A 25,558-nucleotide genomic window follows, 5' to 3' on the forward strand; every position below is an offset into this window, starting at 1 on the left:
TCACTTATAATTGATATATTTCTTTATAATTGTATTTTAATCAATGCGCAATAACTTAGCTGGGGGTCAATCAAAAATGATAAAAAAAAAAATCAAGATTATTTTTGGTGATTTTTCTCTTTTCAAAAATGTCATTGATAAGATATTCGAATACGTGCTAAATAAAATAGGAAAGCAGATAAGTTCGGTCACGACGAACTTTTAATATTCTCCACCATTAGGTAGGAAATTGAAAAATTTCAAAAAATACGATATGGAGCCTATACGAAGACGTGGAACTGCATAAGTATTTTAATTTTTTTTTTCATAATTCCGGCAAAATAAGTAGCTAAAAATATCAAAATGCTGAATGAAGGGAAACACCGTTATATGGGGACCTGCCCACGAAATTTTTAGGCATAGGATGTAGTACCGTTCCGAACTTCAAATACAAAATTTAAATCGATTCCGGTGAATAATGTTGCTAAAATCATCAAAATACTGAATATCCGTTCGAACCGTTGTATGCCGTTACCGTTATACAATACCATGGACCCATAAAGTAAATTTTCTTTCAGGGGGTGAAGTACTTCTGGTATGGATTTTCATATAGTTATATTGAACAGTTTGGCTACAATCTTAAAACAAGTAAAGAAAGTCTTAAAAACGGGCGGGGCCGACTTTATGATACCCTATCAATTTAGTAGAGCTCCACATATCAATTAAAAGTTTTTATGGGAGCATTAAATCGTACACGCTATGATTATAATTATAATTTAAAGTTCAAAAGACTAAATACGCCGAAGCATTTGTATCTTTTAAATTCGGACTTTTATTGCCCATTTGATATATATATATATGGGAGCTATATCCAAATCTGAACCGATCTTGATAAAATTTGGCAAAGATATTTCTGATCTGTATTTCATATATTTCCCTGAATATCGTTGTTACGGAGTGCATATTACGGCTGTGGGTAACAAATATAACAAATCGGATGAACAATATATATGGGAGCTATAGCTTTATCTGAACCAATCTTCACCAAATTTGACATACTAGCTTCTAGACTCAATTCGGTCGTAAGTGCCAAATTTCATCCCATTTGGACAAATATTAGACGTTTGGCGCACAAGAAAAGGTAAATCGGACGAAGTTATATATGGGAGATATATCCAAATCCGAACCGATCTCTATACAATTTAGCGAAGGTATTTCTGAGCTGCATTTGGTATATTTTCCCAAGTATTGTTGTTACAGAGTACATCTTACGGCTGCGGAGGACAAAATTAACAAATCGTTTTAACAATATACAGGATTGCCCATAGTCTACGGACCCATGTTTTTTTCGGCTATTTCGATGACTCTTTGGGCCCATTCCAATCGACGAGGCTTGTCCGCAGGGAACAAATGCAAATCAATGCGAATAATCCGTTGTAAAGTGGACCGAGCCATGCCCAACTGCTGAGAACGGCGTCTTTGGGATGTTCTTGAGGACCTCTCAACACTGGTTCGTACGGCAGCGATATTCTCGGCCGACCGCCTTGGTCGACTTTAATATGATCTCTGCGGATTAGAAAGAGCCTTACCAGTCGAAAATTTTTCGTATAAACGCTTAAAGGTGGGAATACATAAAGCGCTTATCTGGCTTAAAAAGCACGTTGAGTTTTCACAATTGACTTCTTCCGTTGAATGTAAATTTCAAATATTTCAGAACGCTCGCGTGGCGTGTATTGGTTCATGGTAAAAATCTACTTGGACTGACGCTTCAAACGCGGTATGTCATTAAGGGATGTGACATCTCTGTCAAAAGTTATGGCGTTGCCAGATGGGTCCGTCGAATATGGGCAACCCTGTATATGGGAGCTATAGCTATATCTGAACCGATTTCGATCAAATTTGGCATACTTATTTTCAGGCCTAATTAGGTTGTATGTGCAAAATTCCATACTATTCGGGCTGATATTACACGTTTGGTGCACAATAAAAGGCAAATCGGACGAAGATATATATGGGAGCTATATCTTAATTCTTACCTATTATCTCCAATTTTAATAGGGTTCGTCCTTGGGCCAAACAAATGATTTGTGCAAAATTTCATCTGGATCGCGTAATAAATGCAAAGTGTACTGGACGGACAAACGGACGGACGGACGGACATGCATAAATCGACTCAGATTGTGATTCTATGCAGATCATCAAAAGGAACTATGGGTCTATCTCGTTTCCTTTTACCTGTTACAAACAAATGCACAAAGACATTGTACCCTGACCACCTTGTGGTGTAGGGTATAAATACCGAATATCGGGAGATACCGTTATATGGGAGCTATATGATATCGTGTACCTATATAGACAATTCTTTTCCAGTGGGTAAAGTACTCAGAAGGAACTCTTTGTGCGGTTTTTTAGAAAATTCCATTGAAAATGTGGCCAAAATCATTAAAGTACAAATTATCGGGATGTACCATTATATGGGGAATATACGATATCGTGGACCTTTATAGACAATTCTCTTGCAGGGTAAAGTACTCACAAAGAAGTTCTGGTGAAGAATTTTAGTGTGCCTAAAATCATCAAAATAGCGAATATTGGGGCGTACCGTTATATGGGGGCTATACAAAAGCATGGACCTTTACATACAATGTTATATACGCCACCTGAGCTAGAACCATTTACCACTCCCAAATACTAATTTTTAGATCAATCCGTGGAGAAAAATGTGTAGAATATTGGGAAGTATCGCTATCGATACATCGTGGGTCGATATATCTCATTTTCAATACGAAGCATCCTAGACGCAATACAAATTGTTCTGCCAAAATTTTGAAAGCTCTACGTCATGTATCGTGATTTAAACAGACAGACCGACAGACAGGCATCGTTAAATCGACTTAGAATTTTATGCCGATCATGAATATATACAGGGTGAGATGAAAAAAGTGCAACCAACTTCAGAATGCTGTCCGACAGCTGTTAAAATTATTCCAGTGACAGCTCATTATATTGTTTACAAGCGTACAAAAGCATTTTGGTGAGAATTTTCCACAAGAAAATATTCCTGATGGAATTCAAGCGGGATAGTGTGATTTTTTTTATATTTGGCTGGCAAACCACAAGTGGCTATCGTTAGAGCACTCCGGCATTTAAATGTGAATAAATCTATTGTGTCTTGTACCATCGCTCGTTACCGTGATACTGGTAGCGTAGCTCGATGTCAAAGAAGTGGACGAAAAAAAAAACAACAACATCAGCAGAAATGGTTCGAAAAGTAAAAAAACGACCTGATCGAAACCCGCGTCGCAGTGGCCGAAAAATAGCTCGTGAGCTGAACATATAGCATTCGTCAAATATTGAAAAATGACCTCGGGGTAGAACCATCGAAATTGCAAAAAAAAACTTACACCACCACACAAAGAAAATAGACTCAAAAGAGCTAAGGAGTTGCTTCGCTTGGCCCAAAGTGGTGAACTGCCGAATTTGGTTTTCTCCGATGAGAAAACATTCGCAGACCTTGGACATTCCAACAGGACTCAGCATGCACCAGCCAAGAATGGTTACAAAATGAGGTTCCTCGCTTCATTTTCAGCGTACAATTGCCACCAAAATCCACGGATACCAATCCATTGGACTATTGTGTCTGGAGTATTTTGAAAAGCAAGGTTGACACTAAAAACTGCCGAATTTGGTTTTCTCCGCTGAGAAAACATTTGTTGTTCAGCAGTTTGTAAACAAACAAAATGCCAAATGTGCATCTTCGGTTGACCTCCAGAACTCAAGCGCCGGCCATGGTGATGGTGTGGGCCACCATAACAGCCTATAGTCGCTCTCCGCTCGTATTGATCGACCGTGGCATCAGAATAAATGCCGAAGTCTTGGGCACGCAAACATTTTGGACATTCCAACAGAACTCAACACGCGCCACAGAAGAATGGTTACAAAATGAGAATCCTCACTTCATTTCCAGCGCACAATGGTCACCAAAATCTCCGTATACCAATCCGTTGGACTATTGTGTCTTGAGTATTTTGGAAAGCAAGGTTGGCACTAAAACATTCCAAAGAGTCGATCACCTAAAGCAAGCGCTTTGCCGGGAATGGAACGAAACAACGCAGAGCAATATTCGGGCAGCGTGTGGCGGTTTTATTGGACGTTTAAAGGCCGTAATTCGTGCCAAGGGTGACCAATTCGAAAAAATCTAAACTTATTCTAAAATTTGATCCTATTTCCGACATTTTTGCTTTCATTCAATAAAATTTAAAAACAAATGTAAAAATTATGACGTTTGACATTGTTGCAGTTTTTTTATCTCACCCTGCATATGTTTTATTATACTACACTTAAATTCAATGCATTGTACTGTCTTAGATACCTTGTGATTGGATTTTTCGTTATTTATTTGACGATATTTTTTTTCTATATTTTTTTCTTTTATTTCTATGATTGTTTTAAGTCCATAGATTTTATTTGTTCACAATCTTTATTATTATTTATTGTACATATGGAATAATGACATATTTATATTAGGGTTTTTTTTTTGTCGGTTTAACCTTCTTAAGAAGGATTTATTTGACATATATTCATTAGAATTGACAATTTAAATCCACTAGGTTTACTACAGCCGGAAACCTGTAAACGTACTATAAGCCTTTATTATTATTTATTTGTTTTTTTTTTCGTAATAACATGGCACACGTATTATTTGCTTTAATTAATAACAAATTGTTTCAATTTTTACGTTTTTATTTTAATTGCCGACGGCTTGATTTTTTTTTTTTTTTTGTATTTATTATTTTGTGTTAACACAGCTTTTAACTCCGCTTAACATCGCACGTCTGACTTGGTGCAAATAACGTTCATTGCTATATGAGAATATTTTTTTTTTTTTTTTCAAAATTTCAACGGCACGGTACAAACTTTTGCTAAGCAAAACGCCGTACCTGTTGACCACCGTTCACGACAACTGACAAACGACGACCGATCTATAAGCACGAGTATATCGGCCGAGTTTCAGTCAAAGAGTGATCAACAAAATGTTTTTTTGTTAAACCAAATTGTCAAATGACCGACGATCCCCCCAACAAGTGGAAAAAAGGTTATTCTCTTTGGGTGTGAGTGTGAGTGTGTGTTTGAGTGCGTTGTGTATTGTTTTGTTTTGAAATTCAGCTAGAGAGGAAATTTTGAACTGTTAAATAAATATCTGTCAACGACACAAGGTAACAAGCTTACTGTACATATTTTCAATTTTTTTGTTTATAAAAAAAAAATAAATAAATAATAGCAACAATTTTTTTGCAATTCATTTACGTTTTACAGCCAAGGAAAAATGTTGGGAAAAGATCAAAACTAAAATACGATATGTATGAAATCTCGTAAATAATAACGGTCATTGCACCGTACACATGTGCACCCTAGACTATCAATAGATCTTTTATAGATAGATGACATTCAAAAACCCTTCCATGGATAAGAAACCCGTAGCTGGGGGCTCGATTCTTGTTCTATGAAGATTTTGAAATTTTACAAGTAAAAAAGAAGTAAGTTCGGCCGGGACGAACTTTGAATACCCTCCACCATTTGGAACGAATTTGGCAATTCTCAAAAATAATAAAATCCTTTAAAACTTCTGTTAAAATCTTAAAAATACCGAATGTAGCTATTATATTAGGGTCTATACGACGACATGAACCTGCGTAGGTAACATTTGTCATAAGCCATTACAATATTCAAATGAGAAACTTAAAAAAATCGATTATAATGTCGATAAAATCAAAATACCGAATATCGGCAAGTACCGTTATATGGGGGCTCTACGAAGACATGGACCCCATTTCGATCTTCAAATACCAAATTTCAAACAATTCTAGTGAAAAATGTCCGTAAAATCATTAAAATACCGAATATCGGGAGGTACCGTTATATAAGGGCTTTACGAAGAGGTGGATCTGCACAGACAATTTTCTGTTTTAGGCTAAAGTATCCATTGCAAACTTTAAATACCTAATTTGGGAATAAATTCGGTGAATAAATTCGCTAAAATCATCAAAATACCGAATATCGGGAGGTACCGGTATATGAACTATATGCTATACGAAGACATGGAACCGCACAGACAATTTTCAGTCTTAGGCTGGAGTATCCATTACAAACTTCAAATGTAAAATTTGAAACTATTCCGGTGAAAAATGTCGCTAAAATCATAAAAATACCGAATATCGGGAGGTACAGTTATATGGGCGCTATACCAAAACGTCGACATAAATGGCCCATTTTCAATGCCAAAAGTCCTGCAGACATAACATACATTTGAGCAAAATTGTATCAATCTACTTCAATTCGTTCGGAAACTAGAGTGATTTCCACAGACGGATAGATGGACAGTCGGTCGGACATCGCTAAATCGACATAGAATTTTATGCTGATCAAGAATATATATACTTTTTGGGGTCTAAAATGTGTATTTCGTGGTGTTACAAACGGAATGACAAACTTTCGAGGTGTTACAAACGGAATGACTGACCATACTATAGTGGAGGATATAAAAAGAAAAAAAAATAGTTATAAACAATTATTTCCTCCACCTTGGCAAGGAGGGTATATTAACTTTTGTAACGTCTCTAAATATTCATTGCAGAGCTAATAAAGTATATGTATATATTCAGGATCAGCATAAAATTCTAAGTCGATTTAACGATGTCCGTCTGTCTGTCTGTCCGTCTATCTGTCTGTTGAAATCACGATACAGCCTACATTGTTTGATGTAGAGTTTCAAAATTTGGCACAACAACTTGTATTGTATCTAGGAGGGTTGGTATTGAAAATGAGATACATCAGTCCTCGTTTTGGTACAGTCGCCATATAATGGTATTCCCCGATATTCGGCACATTGATGATTTTCACCACATTTTATCTAAGAACTGGTATGTATAGGTCTTATTCGGTATTTTGATGATTTTTGGCATATTATTCCACGGATTTGTCTAAAAATTGCAATTTATAATTGGGTCCTAACTCCGGTATGGGTCAACGTTTTTGTATAGCCCCCATATAACAGTACCTCCCGATGTTCGGTATTTTGATGATTTGTGTCACATTTGTCAAAAAAGTTAGTATTTGTAGGTCGTAATGGATTCTAGCTTTGGTAGCGGAAAATTGTATGTATTGATCCACATTTTTGTATAGCCCCATGTAACGGTATTTCCATGAATTTTGCCACACTTTTCCACGAATTTGTCTAAAAATTGGCATTTGTAGGTCAAAATGGGTTGTAGCTCCGGCGGCGGAACATTGTATGTATACAGGGCGAGATAAAAAAATAAACTGCAACAAAGTCAAACGCCATACATAATTTTTTCTTTTTTTTCGTAATTTTATTGAATTAAAGCAAAAAATGTCGGAAATAGCACCAAATTTTGGAATAAGTTTAGATTTGTTTGAATTGGTCACCTTTGGCACGAATTATGGCCTTTAAACGGCCAATAAAACCGTCACTCTATGCCTGAATGTTGCTCTTGGTATTTTTTAGTGCCAACCTTGCCTTTCAAAATACTCCAGACACAATAGTCCAACGGATTGGTATCCGGAGATTTTGGTGGCCATTGTGTGCTGGAAATAAAGCGAAGAACCTCATTTTGTAACCATTCTTGGGTGTCTGAGTACGATGGTGCTGAGTCCTGTTGGAATATCTAAGGTCTGCGGCCAAAATGTTTGCGTGCCCAAGGCTTTAATACACCCTCCAGAATATTTTCGCTATAATATTCGGCATTTCGCTATAATATTCGATTAATACCAGCGGAGAGTGATCGTCGGCTGTTATGGCGGCCCACACCATCACCATGGCCGGCGCTTGAGTTCTGTTCTGGTGGCCAACCGAGGGAGCACATTTTCAGCTGACCTCTTTGGTAAGTAAACGCGATCATTTTGTTTCTTTGCAAACTGCTGGGCAACGAATGTTTTCTCATCGGAGAAAACCAAATTCGGCAGTTCACCACTTTTGGCCGAACGAAGCAACTCTTTACCTCTTTTGAGTATATTTTCCTTCTGTTGCGGTGCAAGTTTTTGCACTTTTTGGAATTTCAATGGCTTTACACCGAGCTCATTTTTCAATATTTGCCGAATGAAACATTGCCGAATGCGATATGTTCAGCACACGAGCCACTGCGACGTGGGTTTCGATGAAGTCGCTTCTTTACCTTTCGAACCATTTCTGCTGATGTTGCTGTTTTCTTCCGTCCACTTCTTTGATGTCGGTCTACGCTTCCAGTAGCAGTAGCGTTGGTAGAAGACACAAAAGATTTATTCGCATTTAAATGCTGGAGTGCTCTAACGATTGCCGCTTGTGGTTTTCCAGCCAAATATAAAAAAATCACACTATCCCGCTTGAATTCAATCACGAATAACTTTTTTTCTGGAAAACTCTGCTGTATACAAAATGCTTTTGTACGCTTGTAAACAATATAATGAGCTGTCATTGGAATAATTTTAACAATTGTCCGACGGGTGGCTTAGAAATGCCAGCAGTCTGAAGTTGGTTACAGATTTTTTTTTTTTATCTCACCCTGTATATTCAGAAATCAGAGATGGGAACTTGTTTTTTAGGTATTGAAATTTGTCAAGGTAAATTGCAAAGAATGCAGAGATGGATAGTCTTATTTGAAATGACTTTACCTTCTTAATTATAGATAAATTAATGATAGATAAATATTTCTCTAGGGATCTCTATTGAAAGAAAATCCGTTTAATAGCGAGTTTAGATACAACACCTTTAACCGGCTTAACCTTGATAATTGATCAATCACAATAAATTTAGTGTACATTCTCATGGTAGAAGAATACAGGCAGATGGATCAATGCTTGGTAACATTGATACGTCAAAATTTTTTTAATATTTTGTCAAAATTAAGTATATTTTCATATGTTTTCTTATCCGACGACACTAGGAGGTTGTTATTATATGTATTTTTGAACAAATTTTACAAACTTCAATAATTTTTCATTTAAAATTTTCAATTCCAAAATTATTTTGACTGTTCATTCTCCCAGCAGCTGTGTCCATGCGACTACCTGTATGCTTCTACCATGGTATGTTCTCCATGGTCACATTTTTGTGAATGTTTAATTATCAGGGATAAAGCGGGTTAAGATTTTGGATGTAAACGTGCTGTGAAGGCCTTGTAGAAACCTGCCACTGGTCCTTCAGCTCGCCTGTTTGTGGCTCGTCGGCTTGTCTACGTATAGTCTCCCTTTCCCAATCAGTTTGTCTCTATAAAATTGTGGTCCTCCAGATTTCGAAAATACTTTTCCGAATCAAAAAAAAAAAAAATAAACATGTTGCCATTCTGCCGCTTTTCTTATAATCGCCTGCACGCTTTACGACAATTTTCGATTAAGAGACTAATAAACAAATTAAATAATCGTAAATAACACAACCGATAACTAATGATTATTAACTAATAGTTTAAATTTATGCACCAATAAATGGCACTTTTAATAGTTTATATTATTATTATTAGTAGTATATTGTTGTTGGTGTTATAATTTATCTTGTTGTTGTTTTTGCATTATCGCTCTGCTGTCGTTTTTTATTTGCGCCCGGCTTAATGCGGCTCGTGGGCTTGTGAGGTTTTTTTTTTTTTTTGTTTTTATTTATTTGTTTTGTGGTTATACGCTTGCTTTGATGCTATTGTTGTTGCTGTAATAAATTTCGCACGTGCATTAAATAGCTTGCGTTCCCGCCAGTTTTTCCCTCCACTGTGAATGGGGATATTCAGTTTTGTTTTGTTTTTTTTTATTTTATTTTTTCAACTCGTATCGTTGTCGTCGTTATCAGCCATCAATCCGAATTAGTTAATTCTAACCGAAGAGAGTTTGAAATCTTATCTGGCCACTTGAAACGGTTAAATGACTGAAAGCTAGTAATAATAGTTAAATGTAATTTACAATACAAATTGGTGGCGCTAAATGCATGAGAACATAACAATTTAATTAAAACGAATAAATAGAAATGCATTAAATTCAATCGATTCGAATTGTGTATACCCTCTAGGGAGGTGAAGAGCTAATAACATTTAGACAACTTATCAAGGATGTTAGGGTATAAAGTATGTTTGCATAAGATTCCAAAATTGGTTTGACAGTTCACTGTCTCAGCAGCTGTGTCGAAGCGACTATCTGTATTCTTCTACCATGCATGAGTTAAAATGATTGGCATCACTTTTGTCATGTTCATACGATCGTTATATTTTTGAAAGCACGAACCATAACGGGATTCCCATTCCCTGGGAGACATTAGAAACTGGATTGCAGTTGCTATGTATTCTATGCAAAGATTTTTGCCTACGATAAGTTGTAAAATCATCTTAAAACGCAAAATTGAATGAATGAAAATATTTAATTTAAGTTGGCAACTCTGTTGCTATCGGTAGAAACATGGTAGAAGAATATAGGTAGACTCATCGACACAGCTGCTGGGACAATGAGCTGTCAAACCAATTATGGGATTGAAAATGTTGAATGAAAAATTATTTAAATTTGTAAAAATTGTTGAAAATCGCATATTACAATAACCTCCGAATGATGTCGTATAAGAAAACAAATAAAAATCTACTTATATTTGAAAAGACATTTAAAAATTTTTGACACATCAATGTTCCCAAGCGTTGATGCATCTACCTGTATTTTCCTACCATGGGTAGAACTCTGCGACAACTTTATTTTGCTAATTTGCCGAAAATGTTCGTTAATTACCGAAATTATAAACATCTTAATTTTACCGTTTTTTGTCGATAACTCAAAAAATGTAGATTCCACACCAGTTTTAAAATAGATCGGGTGGTTAAGATCTATTTTTATGTTGTAAAACTAGTTGAATATGTTTCTTGATAATCTGTTTTAATTCGGATAAAATCTTGTATCCAAACGAGATATAAGTTTAACTGTTGAATAATAAAAGTAATCTTGTGCAATTAAAAGTTTAACATGTTTCTATTGTCGATATCTCATTACCAAATTGTATACAGGGTGAGATGAAAAAACTGCAACCAACTTCAGACTGCTGTCATTTCTAAGCCACACGTCCGACAACTGTTAAAAATGTTCCAGTGACAACTCATTATATTGTTTACAAGCGTACAAAAGCATCTTGGTGAGAATTTTCCAGAAAAAGTGTTATTCCATATGAAATTCAAGTGCGATTTCCCAATATTTGGCTGGAAAACCAAAAGTGACTATCGTTAGAGCACTTCAGCATTTAAATGTGATTAAATCTTTTGTGTCTCGTACCATCGCTCGTTACCGCAATACTGGTAGTGCAGTCCGACGTCAAGGAAGTGGACGGAAGAAAATTACAACATCAGCAGAAATGGTTCGAAAAGTAATGAAGCGTCTGGATCGAAACCCGCGTCGTAGTGGCAGAAAATGGCTCGTGAATATTCGCAATATTCCATTCGACAAATGTTGAAAAATGAGCTCTTGATAAAGCCATTGAAATTCCAAAAAGTGAAAGAATTTACACCGCAACAGAAAGAAAATAGACGCAAAAGAGCTAAAGACTTGCTTCGCTTGGCCGAAAGTGGTGAACTGCCGAATTTGGTTTTCTCCGAATGATCGTGTTTACTTGCCAAAGAGGTCAGCTAAAAATGTGCACCTTCGGTTGGCCACCAGAACTCAAGCGCCGGCCATGGTGATGGTATGGGCCGCCATAACAGCCGATGGTCGCTCTCCGCTCGTATATATCGACCGCGGCATCAGAATTAATGACGAATATCATTGCAAAAATATTCTGGAGGGTTTTGGCCGCAGACCTTGGACACTTCAACAGGACTCAAGATCATCGCACTCAGCACGCGTCACCCAAGAATAGTTAAAAAATGAGGTTCCTCGGATTGTATTGAAAATGAGATATATCAGTCCACATTTGTTTATGGCCGCTATATAACAGTACCTCCCGATTCCTCGGTATTTTGATGATATTTGCCACTTTTTTTTACGGATTTGTCAAAAAATTGGAATTTTTAAGTCATAAATGATTCTAGCTCCGGTGGCGGAACATTGTATGTATAGGTCTAACTTTTTGTATGGCCCCCATATAACGGAACTTCCCGATATACGATATTTTTATGATTTTCGCCACATTTTTCCATAGATTTGTCTAAAAGTTGGTGTTTGTAGTTCGTAGCTCCGGTGGCGAAAGATATTCAGGACTTTTATGATTTTTGGCACATTTTTCCACGGATTTGTCTAAAAATTGGCATTTGTAGTTCATAATGGGTTCTAGCTCAGGTGTCAACATTGAATATTTAGGTCCACGTTTTCCTATAACGCACATATAACGATACCCACCTATATTCGGTATTTTGATAATCCTAGTCACATTAACCGACGAAATTGATTCAAATTAGGTATTTTAGAAGATTTGGTAGGTGACAATCCTAGAAGTATAAAATTGTCCATGGAGGTTCCCTTTTTGGTATGACACCCATACAACGGCCTAACCCACTTTATGGTTTTTTTTCTTGGTTTATAGTTTAAAGTGGAACACGTTTAAAATTCAGATACTTTTATGAAAAATTGTTTTCTTTACCCAATAGTGTAGGGTATTAAAATTTCGGCCCGGCCCCGGAACTTTATTTTTTTTTATACCCTCCACCATACTATGGAGGGTATATTCATTTTGTCATTCCGTTTATAACACATCGAAATAATGATCTTAGACCCAATAAAGTATATATATTCTTGATCAGCGTAAAATTCTAAGACGATTTAGCCATGTCCGTCTGTCTGTTGTAATCACGCTATCTTTCGAACGAATTGAGATAGAAGGCTAAAATTTTGAACACGTGTTTATTTTGCCAGTAGGCAGGTTAAGTTTGTAAATGGGCCATGTAGGTCCACGTTTTCATATAGCCCCCATATAACGGTACCTCCCGATATTCGGTATTTTGTTGATTTTAGCGACATTATTCACCGGAATTGTTTGACATTTGGCATTTGAAGTTCGAAATGGATACTACAGTCTGAGACAGAAAATTGTCTGTGCAAGTCCACTTCTTCCTATAGCCTCCATATAACGGTACCTCTCAATATTCGGTATTTTAAAGATTTTAGCGTCATTATTCACCGTAGTAGTTTCAAATTACGTATTTAGAGTTCGTAATGGGAACTACAGTCTGTGACAGAAAATTGCCTGTGCAGGTCCAGGTCTTCGTATAGGCATCATATATCAGATCCTCCTTATATTCGGTATTTTAACGATTTTAAGTACAATACTCACCGAAATTGTTTGAGATGTCGTAATTGAAGTTCGTAATGAAAGCTACAGCCTGTACAAAAAATTGTCTATACAGGTCCAGGTCTTCGTACAGCTCCTATATAACGGTACCTCCCTATGTACGGTATTTTGATGATTTTGGCCACATTATTCACCGTTTATTTCAAGTTTCGCATTTGAATATGGTAGTGGCTTGTGACAAACAATGCCTATGTAGGTGCATGCCGTACAGGCCCTAATATAACGGCTATATTCGGTATTTTTAAAATGTTAACAGAATTTTTGGCAAATGTTACCTTTTTCGAAAATTTTCAAATTCGTTCTAAATGGTTGAGGGTATTGAAAGTTCGGCCCGGCCGAACTTACTGCTTTTTTACTTGTTGTTATTCACCAAGTGAACTAAGGAACTAGATAAACGACCCTGTTCCTTATGTGGAAAGAAATTAATAATATCGAACTGTTCAGTGAACTATTTAGCCCAACTCCAAATCTACCTATACACGAACGGCTAAGTTACCCATATTACGAAAATCCGTGAATTATTTGACGTCAATTATAATAAAATGGTTTACAAAAATTTATTGGTTGTAAATATATCCTAATCCCGTAAATAACAAGTAAAAAAGTATCGGTCGGCTTTGCCGACAGATGTATACCCTCAGGCCTCTTCACCCTCTATGGAGTGGGTTTTTAAAGAATGGGTCAATATTGTCAATTTCGTATCGGACCTACATAAATATGATATAAATATTATTATAGCAGATGGATATAGCAATTGTAAAGAATCACTGAGTTGTTTCGCAATTTATGACAGATAAAAATATTGAAAAATGTGTCTCTTTGTGGGTGAGGTACAAGAAGGTGTTCGCAGATATATAGGATCATCTTCAAAACAGATCTGGTGTTAGCAAAAATAATTTGTATGTGTGAAATTTGAAAAGAGTTGAATCCTTATTTCGCTTTCTTTGAGCGTTATGTTTTTCAGAATTAGATTATTGCTTTCTGTGCAGAAAATATATATCTCAAGTTTTCGACCATTTGTGGGGGAGGTACCATAAGATGTGGACCGATATACTTCATCTTAACACCAGAGCTTGGGTTAATATAAATATTGGGATGTGCGCCATTCGAAGACAATCGGACTCATACATCACATTTTATGAGAGTTGTAATTATTCAAAATTTTGACCATTTGTGGGCGAGGTACTTGAAGGAGTGAACCGATATTGTCCATTTTTACACCTAACGTAGAACTGATGCAAATATTAGGATTTGCAAAGTGAGAGCAAAATCGGAGTATCCTTTCTCTTTTTGTGCAAAAAATATATTTTTTGCAAATTTCTACCTTTTGTGGGGGAGGTACCAGAAGGAGTGGACCGATATATTCCATCTTAACATCAGATCTTGGGTTAATATAAATATTGGGATGTGTGAAATTTCAAGATAATCAGACTCTTACATCACATTTTATGAGAGTTGTGATTATTTAAAGTTTTGACCCTTTGTGGGGGAGGTACCAGAAGGAGTGGACCGATATTCTCCATTTTCGCACCAGACCTAGCAATGATGCAAATATTAGGATTTACAAAGTAGCAGAATAATCGAATTATTCTTTCTCTTTCTGTGCAAAAAAAAATATTTTTTTTTTTTTTTTGAAAATTTCGACCTTTTGTGGGGGAGGTACCAGAAGGAGTGGACCGATATATTCCATCTTAACACCAGACCTTGGGTTAATATAAATATTGGGATGTGTAAAATTTTAAGACAATCGGACACTTACATCACATTTTATGAGAGTTGTAATTATTCAAAATTTTTACCATTTGTGGGGGAGGTACTTGATGGAGTGGGCCGATATTTTCCATTTTCACACCCGACCTCACACTGACGCAAATATTAAGATTTGCAAAGTTGGAGCAAAATCGGACTATAATTTCTCTTTCTGTGCAAAAATTAAATTTTTTGAAAATTTCGAACTTTTGTGGGGGAGGTACCAGAAGGAGTGGACCGATATTGTCCATCTCCGAACTCGATCTAAGTTTGACAAAAATATTACGATGTACCAAGTTTGGACCAAATTGGATACTCCCTTCGAGAGTTATCGTGCGCACCAGCCAGACAGACAGACAGACAGACAGACGGACGGACGGACGGACGGACATCGCTAGATCGACTCGAAATGTTCTGAAACGGATTTGGTCCAAAGAGACCTAGGGTCTAAAACCGTTATTTCGACTAGGCACGTTTTGGCCGTATCAAATGATATATACCCTCTGTAGCCATATGGCTGAGGGTATAAAAAAGTCATTTCTATGTCAATTGAATGACAGATTTAATCTTGTTTTTTGTTTTTGTTTTTCAAATAACACATATATGCCATCACACAGTAGTCGATCACTCATTTCCCTCAAGTTTAATTATTTATTTGTTTACCTTGTGGCTGTTTTGCACGAGTCTAACTGTCAACGTTCCATTCCGTTTTGTTTTTGTTTTTTTTTTTTTTTTTAATTCCTGACAAGATATTGAATACCACATTAATTTGTTGCAACAATTCGATATCAACAACAAAATTATATTGCATACAATGTTCGTTAACCGCAATGAGAAAACAACGCGAACAATTTGACTTCAATAATGACCGATTGTGAATGAAAGGATAATTGTTCGTTTTTTAATTTCATATTGCACGTTAATTTTAATTTTAAAATTGGAAAATAAATTTGTTGTTGCAAAACGGTCAGGCTTTATCCCTTCATTGTTGTTTTTTCTAAAAACAACGTTTGTTTATTAGTGGAGAACGATGATTTATAAAAACAACAATAAAGGAATCAAGCCTGACCATTTTGCAACAACAAAATACTATGGTATCCCGAACAAACAAGCCAACACTGTTCTATTGGAAAACTATTACTAAATTAAACTTTAATCGATTGCACTTAGTGTAAATACCATGTATTTCACATACAACGTTAATAGGTAGTTGACCCGATTCCGTCTGGTTTTTAATGGAATGTTATATCTGCGTGATATTGTGGTGATTATTTTGTATGGTCAGCACTTTTTTTTACTAAAACATTATTTTTTATACCCTCCACCATACATAGTATGGAGCGAATATTAAGTTCATCATTCCGTTTGTAACTCATCTAAATAATAATTTAGACCTAACAAAGTACATATATTCTTGATCGGCGTAAAAATCTAGGACGATTTAGCGCTGCCCGTCTGTTGTAATCAAGCTACAGTCAAAACGAATTAAGATAGCAGGCTACAATTTTTCACATATCAGTCTTTTGAGTGCAGGCAGGTCTCTTCCGACGATGGGCTATATCGGTCCACGATATCATGTGGCCCAAAGAGTTCCTTCTGAATACTTTACTTCCTGTAAAACAATTGTCTATATAGGTCCACGATATCGTATATCCCCCTATAACGGTACCTCCCGAAATTCGGTATTTTCATGATTTTAGTCACAGTTTTCAATGCAATTGTCCGAAAGTCCACACAAGGTGTTCTTTCTGCTTTTTTATTTGTTTATATTTCATTGTTATACCCTCAGCAATATGGCTATAGAGGGTATATATCATTTGATACGGCCAAAACGTGCCTCATTGTCATATCGGTTTTAGACCCTAGGTCTCTTCCCACATTTGGAGTCTGTCTGTCGGGCTGGGTGGTGCACACAATAACTCTCGAAGGGAGTATCCGATTTGATCCAAACTTGGTACATCGTAATATTGGGCAATATCGATCCACACCTTCTGGTATCTCCCGCACAAAGGGCCAAAATTTTAATATTCAAGAATCTCATAAAACGCGAAATTCATCCGATTTCATTCAGACTTGGTCCATCTCAATATGTCCATGAGTACAATATCATTTATAAAGATGGTAGAGATCGGATCAATACTTCTAGTACCTCCCCCACAAAGTGTTAATGTTTTGAATAACCAAAACGATCATAATATGCGAAATAAGCATCCGGTTCTCTTCAAAGTACACACATCACAATATTTTTGTTTACGCAAGGTCTGGTGCGAAGATCCAATATATCGGACCATTCCTTCTGGTACCTCCCCCAGAAAGGGTTAAAGTTCTGAATAACCGAAACGGTCAGAAATAAGCATCCGGTTCTCTTCATATCTCACACGTCCCATTATTTCTACTAACACTAGATCTGCTGTGAATATGGGATAAATTGGCCCACTGCTTGTGATACCTCCAACAAAAGGCGAAATTAACATCCGATTTCATTCAGATTTGGCACATTTCCATAAACAAAAAGTTGTAAGTTCGGCCGAGTCGAACTTTGAATGTCCTCCAAAATTTTGAACGAATTTGGCAATTTTCAAAAAATCCAAAAAATCCTGTTAAAATCTTAAAAATACCGAATGTAGCCGTTATATTAGGGTCTATTTATTACGAACTTCAAATACCAAATTTGAAACAATTCCGGTAAAAAATGTCGGTAAAATCACCAAAATACCGATTATGGGGAGGTACCGCTATATGCGGACTGTACGAAGAAGTGGACCTGCAAAGAGAATTTTCTGTCATAGGAATTATCTGTCAAATACCAAATTTGAAACAATTCCGATGACAAATGTCGCTAAAATCATCTAAGTACCGAAAATACGTAGGTACAATTATAAGGGGGCTATACCAAAACGTGGGCCTACATGACCCATTTTCAATACCAAAAGTCCTGCGGACATAATATACATTTGAGTAAATCTTTATCATCCTACTTCATTTCTTTCGGAAGCTAGGGTGATTTCCACAAATGGACGGTCATCGCAAAATCCACATAGAATTGTACGCTGATCAAGAATATGTATATACGTTGTGGGGTCTAAAATGTATATTTTGATGTTTTACAAACGGAAGGACAAACTTAATATACCCTCCATATTATGGTGGAGGGTATAAAACTATTTCTTAATGAATATGTAATTTATCGGAATTTATGATTTCGCACAAAATTTTATATAAATGTTCGATTTCCTTCAAATTTTGCACATGCCAATATTTTTGTCTGTGCTAAATGAGGTATGAAAATAGAATACTTCGGTCCGCTATATCCGGTATCTCATGCATATTTCCAAAAATTTTCACATATCTAATATAAAGTGTAGGAAGTAGTCGGTATAGTCCAAATCTTTCACGTTGTAATATTTATATCAGTCTTATGTCAGATCCAAATTGGTCAATATTGGCCAACTGCTTCGGAACCTCTCCCATAAAGCGCCAACAGTAATGTAATGGTTATTGACCAAATCAATTCTGTTGGCGCCCAACGTTTTTCTATGGAAATATGAAATGAAATTTTTTTAAATTTCAGTTTTACTGTGTATGTATTTAATACATAAATTATGGACAACATTTCTGCTGTGGTCCAGTGTTTTTTTTTTTTAATGTGGTTTTTTAAAAAATATTCAAATTAAGGTATTTACAATAAATCTTAAATATTAGTATGATAATTTCGATATAATATTATCTTATTTTAAATGCATTGTTAAATAACCTGATTCAAATGCCTTTTTCAAATAATTCACAATGATGTTCAATGTAACGGTGAGTACAACAAACACACAACAATACAACAAAAACATTTTCAATAAAGAAATTAATGATCAATGAACGATTAACAAACAACAAGAAATGTGGTCGATAAAACGTGTCTGCGATTTAATTGAAAATATTCACTTTACTTTTTTCCGATTTAAAAGAAAACCAATCACTTCTAGCAACAACAAAAGTTACAAAATAACTGAATTTTCCTTTAAAGAAGCTGTGATTTTTATAACAATTTTTATCCAACGAACATCGCAGATAACCACCAGCAAACGATCGGTGCCACGAGGCAGGAAAGATAATATTCAGCACTCACCACTCGCTGCAGACGAAGTCTAGAGAAATGTTGATGGTTGTAGTGGTGTTGATGATGATTGTTGCGGCAAAGTACATTTTTCGACAAGGATGAATCTCTGGTGTGTGTGAAAACAACTAAGAGATCGTGTGTCTTCGTCTGTGGATGGATGTGTGTCAGAGAAGTCAAATACCAACAATGGATTTAATCATGTCACAGGCAGTCGCCGTGCAAATCTGTTTAGTAATGAAAGCAATGCTATTTGATAAATTATTTGTTTTTATTGGGCGCCATTGGAAAAAATGGATATTTTTTGTCATATCAGTTGGACTTGGCTCATTATTCGATTGATTTGGGTAACAATTAAGTCTAGCAGTCCTTATTTTGAGTACGAGCCCTTTAGTTATTATAGCTTGGCGGGAATGGTAGGACAATCGTTATAGACGAGGAAGAGCTTAGGAACCAGGAGCTTAAGATGAGCTTAGGAACCAGGCAATCTTCATATTTCACACGTCCCATTATTTCTACTAACACTAGATCTGCCGTGAATACGGGATATATTGGCCCACTGCTTCTGATACCTCCTCCAAAAGGCGAAATTAACATCCAATTCCATTCAGATTTGGCACATTTCCATCAATACAAAATAATCTGTAAAGATGACACAGATCGGACCATTCCTTTTTTTTTTTGTCATATCATTTGGACTTGGCTCATTATTCGATTGATTTGGGTAACAATTAAGTCTAGCAGTTGCCCATATTCGACGGACCCATGACTCTTTGGGCCCATTCCAATCGACGAGGCTTGTCCGCGTCAATTGAATTTTGTACGGGAACAAATGCAAATCAATGCGAATAATCCGTTGTAAATTGGACCGAGCCATGCCCAATTGCTGAGAACGGCGTTTTTGATATGTTCTTGGGGACCTCTCAACACTGGCTCGTACTGCAGCGATATTCTCGGCCGATCGCCTTGGTCGACTTTTATATGGCCTCTTCGGATTAGAAAGAGCCTTACCTAGGAAGTCTATCACATCTCATGTAGTAGAAATCCCAATTGGGCGCCATTAGAAATGTATGTGGAAATGTCAATTAGGAGTCCATCATAAACGAGCTGACCAGCCAGGGCTTCTATCATAAACAAGCCAAGTAAGGCATCAGGGTAAACCAGGTTGTCTACCAGCAGCGGGGCAGGGAGTCTAACATCGACTCCTATTATAGACGGACTAGGGGTACAGGAAGTATATTATAGACCATATGGCGTTCCAGGTAATCTATTATAGATCTCCCAGTTAGCAGAGGGAACGTTATTTCAACCAATTCAATCTTGGATGGAAACAACAATAACATATTTTCTAAGAAGTAGCTAACAAATCTCTCGTAGTAGAAATGTCAGTTGTTAAGCGACCTTAAGCAAGTTGACGAGCCAGGGCTTCTCCATCAGGGGCGAGCCAGGTAGTCTATCAATGGCAAGGGTGTCCTGGCTGACTTTCCATGGAATTTATCTTAATCAAGCTGCCGATCTGCGGATACGATTAACATAAATCCGCTTGCGAGCCATCTGGCAGTGGGAAATATAACTTCAATCAAGTCAATCCGGCAGCACTGGATGAAATTAGTGAAACAATGGATCCTCTGACAAATAGCGACAAAATATCTGGTAGTATAAATGTCATTTAGGCGCCAGTAGAAATGTTAATTGGGCGCCGATCATTAAGCGAGCTGCAGAGCCGGGGATTCTATCATAGACAAAACAAGTAGTACATCAGGACGGGCCAGGGAGTCCATCCTCGAGGAACAGCAACAAAATGTCTTGTAGTAGAAATGTCATTTAGGCGCCAGTGTAGTACATCAGGAGGGAGTAGTAGTCTATCACTGACGGGCCAGGGAGCCCATCATCGATTCCTAATCGACTATATTACAGGGTGAGATTAAAAAGATGCAACAAAGTCAAACGCCATAATTTTTACAATTTTCTTCAATTTTATTAAATGAAAGCAAAAAATATCGGAAATAGCATCAAATTTTAGAATAAGTTTAGATTTGTTCGAATTGGTCACCTTTGGCACGAATTATGGCCTTCAAACGGCCAACGAAACCGTCAGACGCTGCCCCGAATGTTGCTCTGCGATATTTTGGCCCATTCCCAGCGAAGCGCTTGCTTGGTATTTTTTGAATGCCAACCTTTCTTTCCAAAATACTCCAGACACAATAGTCCAACGGATTGGTATTCGGAGATTTTGGTGGCCATGGTGGGCTGGAGATGAAGCGAGGAACCTCATTTGTAACCATTCATTGGTGGCGCGTGCTGAGTGCGATGATGCTGAGTCCTGTTGGAATGTCCAAGGTCTGCGGCCAAAATTGTTTACGTGCCCAAAGCTTTAATACACCCTCCAGAATATTTTCGCTATAATATTCGGCATTTATTCTGATGCCATCATTTTGTTTGTTTACAAGCTGCTGGACAACGAATGTTTTCTCATCGGTGAAAGCCAAATTCGGCAGTTCAACACTTTTGGCCAAGCGAAGCAACTCTTTAGCTCTTTTGAGTCTATTTTCTTTCTGTTGCGGTGTAAGTTCTTCCACATTTTGAAACTTCAATGGCTTTACCCCGAGCTCATTTTTCAATATTTGCCGAATGGAACATTGCGATATTTTCAGCTCACGAGCCATTTTTGCGACTGCGACGCAGGTTTTGATCAAGTCGCTTCTTTACTTTTCGAACCATTTCTGCTGATGTTGCTGTTTTCTTCCGTCCACTTCCTTGACGTCGGGCTATGCTAGCAGTATCACGGTAACGAATGATGGTACGAGACACCAAGAGATTTATTCACATTTAAATGCAGGAGAGCTCTAACTATAGCCACTTGTAATATTCCAGCCAAATACAAAGAATTCCATCACGAATAAGTTTTTTTTTCTGGAAAATTCTCGCCAAAATGCTTTTGTATGCTTGTAAACAATATAATAAACTGTCACTGGAATAATTTTAACAATTGTCGGACGAGTGGCTTACATATGACAGCAGTCTAAAGTTGGTTGCAGTTTTTTCATCTCACCCTGTATATATCACCTTATTTTCCTAAGAATCAATCATAGACACATTGCCAAATCTACGGATTTTATTATCATAGATCAGCTAATGAGCCAGGTAGCAGCAGGAATGTAATTTGAATCAATTCAAACCAGCAGTCCTTGATGGAATGCCTCAGACTCTCTTGAAGTAGAAATGGCAATTGAGCGCCAGTAGAAATGTAATAGAATTGTCAATTGTCAGTCGATCATAAGCTATCGGACGAGCCAAAGCTTCTAACTTCGACAAAGCAACAAGTCCGTCAGGGCTAATTGGGCGCCACGATCAAGTAATATGTGGCTGGAGTACTGGAACAGAGCAGAGCAATATATTTTGAATACTTTAAACTTTACCGTGTAAAAAAAACAAGTTAAAAAGCACAAAGTTCGGCCGGGCCGAACTTTTAATACCCTCCACCATTTGCAACGAATTTGGAAATTTTTAAAAAATAAAATCCTTAAAAAATTCTGTTAAAATTTTAAAAATACCGAATATAGCCGTCATATTGGGGTCTATACGACGTGGACATACATAGGCATTGTTTGTCATAAGCCATTACCATATTCAAATTGGAAACTTGAAATAAACGGTAAATAATGTAGCTAAAATCATCAAAATATCGTATATAAGGAGGTGCCGTTAAATTGGAGCTGTGCGAAGACCTGGACCAGCATAGACAGTTTTCTGTCACAGGCTGTAGCATCCATTACGAACTTCAAATACCACATTTCAAACAATTTCGGTGGGTATTGTACCTAAAATCGTCAAAATACCGAATATGGGGAGGTACTGATATATGAGGCCTATACGAAGACCTGGACCCGCACAGACAATTTTCTGTCACAGACTGTAGTATTCATTACGAACTTCAAATACCAATTTTCAAACAATTCCGGTGAATAATGTCGCTAAAATCATCAAAATACCGAATATAGGGAGGTACCGTTATAGGGGGGCTATACGAAGACGTAGACCTGCACAGACAATTTTCTGTCTTAGGGTGTAGTATCCATTTTGAGCTTCAAGTACCAAATTTGAAACAATTCCCGTGAATAATGTCGTTAAAATCACCAAAATACCGAATATCAGGAGGTACCGTTATATGGGGGCTATACGAAGAAATGGACTTGCACAGACAATTTTCTATCTTAGACTGTAGTATTCATTACGAACTTCAAATACCAATTTTCAAACAATTCCGGTGAATAATGTCATGAAAATACCGAATATAGGGAGGTACTGATATATGGGGCCTATACGAAGACCTGGACCCACACAGAAAATTTTCTGTCACAGACTGTAGTTCCTATAATGAACTTTAAATACCAAATTTGAAACAATTCCCGTGAATAATATCGTTAAAATCATCAAAATAACGAATATAGGGAGGTACCGTTATATGGGGGCTATATGAAAACATGGACCTACATGGCCCATTTACGAACTTAATCTGCCTACTGGAAAAATAAACATGTGTGCAACATTTTAGCCATCTATCTCAATTCATTCGAAAGATAGCGGGATTACAACAGACAGACGGACAGACAGACGGACATCGCTAAATCGACTTAGAATTTTACGCTGATCAAGAATATATATACTTTGTTGGGTCTGACATGAGTATTTCGAGAAGTTACAAACGGAATGACAAAGTTAATATACCCTCCATAGTATGGTGGAGGGTATAAAAATGCAGAAAACAAGCAACCTTGGAAGAGGTCCGGGCCCAGGGTCTCCACCCTGCATATGTTCTGATGTAGTATACGGTATTAAAAAAATTAGATATTTTGGCAAATAGTTAAAAGTTCAATTGAACTAACTCAAAATCTATTGGGCGCCAATCTGCAAATGTGTTGGACATATTGTGAGGTTCAACCTTCGTTTGGTTTTTAATTACAAAAAGCTATGAATAATCTGATTATAAGTTTGTAAAGCATTTAAAAATTGCGCCCTTGAAGATATATTTAAGAAAAGATTCCCAACTTTTTGTATCAACATTCCTATGCAGGCTGCATATTTTCGTCTATAAAAATAGGGACATCACTTATCAATAATGATAATATACATTCCTATTTTCCCCCCAACCCAATTCCCACCGCTATTATGAGAAAATATTATCATTAGTCCGTCCCACTGAAGACATCCAAATATTGTCCCATCTGCAATTTATTTCAACATATCATCTGAACTGCAATTTCCAAAAATAGGTCACACGCGCATCTCTGAAAATATCTGTCGGCAGCAGTTTCTTGGACAATTCACGAGACCCTTGGCTAAACGACCACTGTTGGCATTAATTGGCTTTGAACTCAATAAATGGACGAACGAAATCGAAAGTAGAATACAAAAAGAATTGTTTTCTTTTTCAACGCTTCAACCGAATATTTCAACACCCAAAAAAAAAATGAGGACTGTGCAAAAAATCTCATCACAATTAACAATTGACCTAGAAAGTTTTGAAATCAACCAGCACCACCGACGGCGATTATCGGCAATTCTCAGCTGCAATTGCATTGCATTTACATATGTAGATTTTTGATTTGTTACAAACGGAAATCAGAACAACGCAATGGGGGTATGATAGAAGAGGAGGGAGATAACGCTGTTGAAGATAATGGAATTAAGATTTATTTCAAAGAATATTGGACACTTTTAGAGCCATAAACGAGTATTCTTAATGTTTTTGTTAAGGATGATCTGAGCTATAATCGTGGGTTTTTTTAAATGTATTCTTTAAAGAAATTTTAACATGTATTTTTGTTACCCTCAGCCATATGGCTAGAGAGGGTATATATCATTTGAAACGGCCAAAACGTGTCTCATCGAAATGACGGTTTTAGACCCTAGGTCTCTTTGGACCAAATCCGTTTCAGGACATTTGGAGTCGATCTAGCAATGTCCGTCCGTCTGCCTGGCTGGTGCGCACCATAGCTCTCGAAGGAAGTATCCGATTTGATCCAAACTTGGTACATCGTAATATTATTGTCAATCTTAGATCGAATCCGGAGATGGACAATAACGGTACACTCCTTCTGGTACCTCTCATACAAAATGTCAATATTTTCAAAAGGATAATTTGATTTGGCTCCAACTTTGCAAATCCTAATATTTGCATTAGTGCTAGTTCAGGTGCGAAAATGGACAACATCGTTCCGCTCTATCAAGTACCTCCCCCACAAAGGGTCAAAATTTCGAATAATTATAATTCTTCTAAAATGTGATGTAAGTGTCCAATTGTCTTCAAATTACATACATCACAATATTTTTATAAACCCAAGGTTTGGTATGAAGATGGAATATATCGGTCCGTTCGCCACAAAGGGTCAAAATTTTGAATATTCATGGAGCTCATAAAACGCGAAATTAAC

The 25,558-nt window shown here is 36.8% G+C and overlaps 1 protein-coding gene across 5 annotated transcripts in view; it reads right to left on the reverse strand.

The window, feature by feature from the left end:
- LOC101898361 (juvenile hormone esterase) overlaps positions 1 to 18,873 on the reverse strand; it is a 31,034-nt gene extending 12,161 nt beyond the window's left edge. Inside the window, exon 1 of one of the 5 annotated variants that reach the window (XM_020036039.2) lies at positions 18,771 to 18,873. In XM_020036039.2, coding sequence (XP_019891598.1) covers positions 18,771 to 18,858 — 88 coding nt within the window. In that variant the 5' untranslated portion in view covers positions 18,859 to 18,873. Of the gene's footprint in view, positions 1 to 4,293; positions 5,034 to 18,770 lie in introns of those variants that run through there. The other 4 variants (XM_011293358.3, XM_059130951.1, XM_005181454.4 and 1 more) reach the window with 4 other exon arrangements.
- Between the last annotated feature and the right edge of the window lie 6,685 nt (positions 18,874 to 25,558).

The sequence above is a fragment of the Musca domestica genome, unplaced genomic scaffold (genome assembly GCF_030504385.1).
Source record: "Musca domestica strain aabys unplaced genomic scaffold, Musca_domestica.polishedcontigs.V.1.1 8, whole genome shotgun sequence".
In the NCBI taxonomy this organism is placed as follows: domain Eukaryota; kingdom Metazoa; phylum Arthropoda; class Insecta; order Diptera; family Muscidae; genus Musca; species Musca domestica.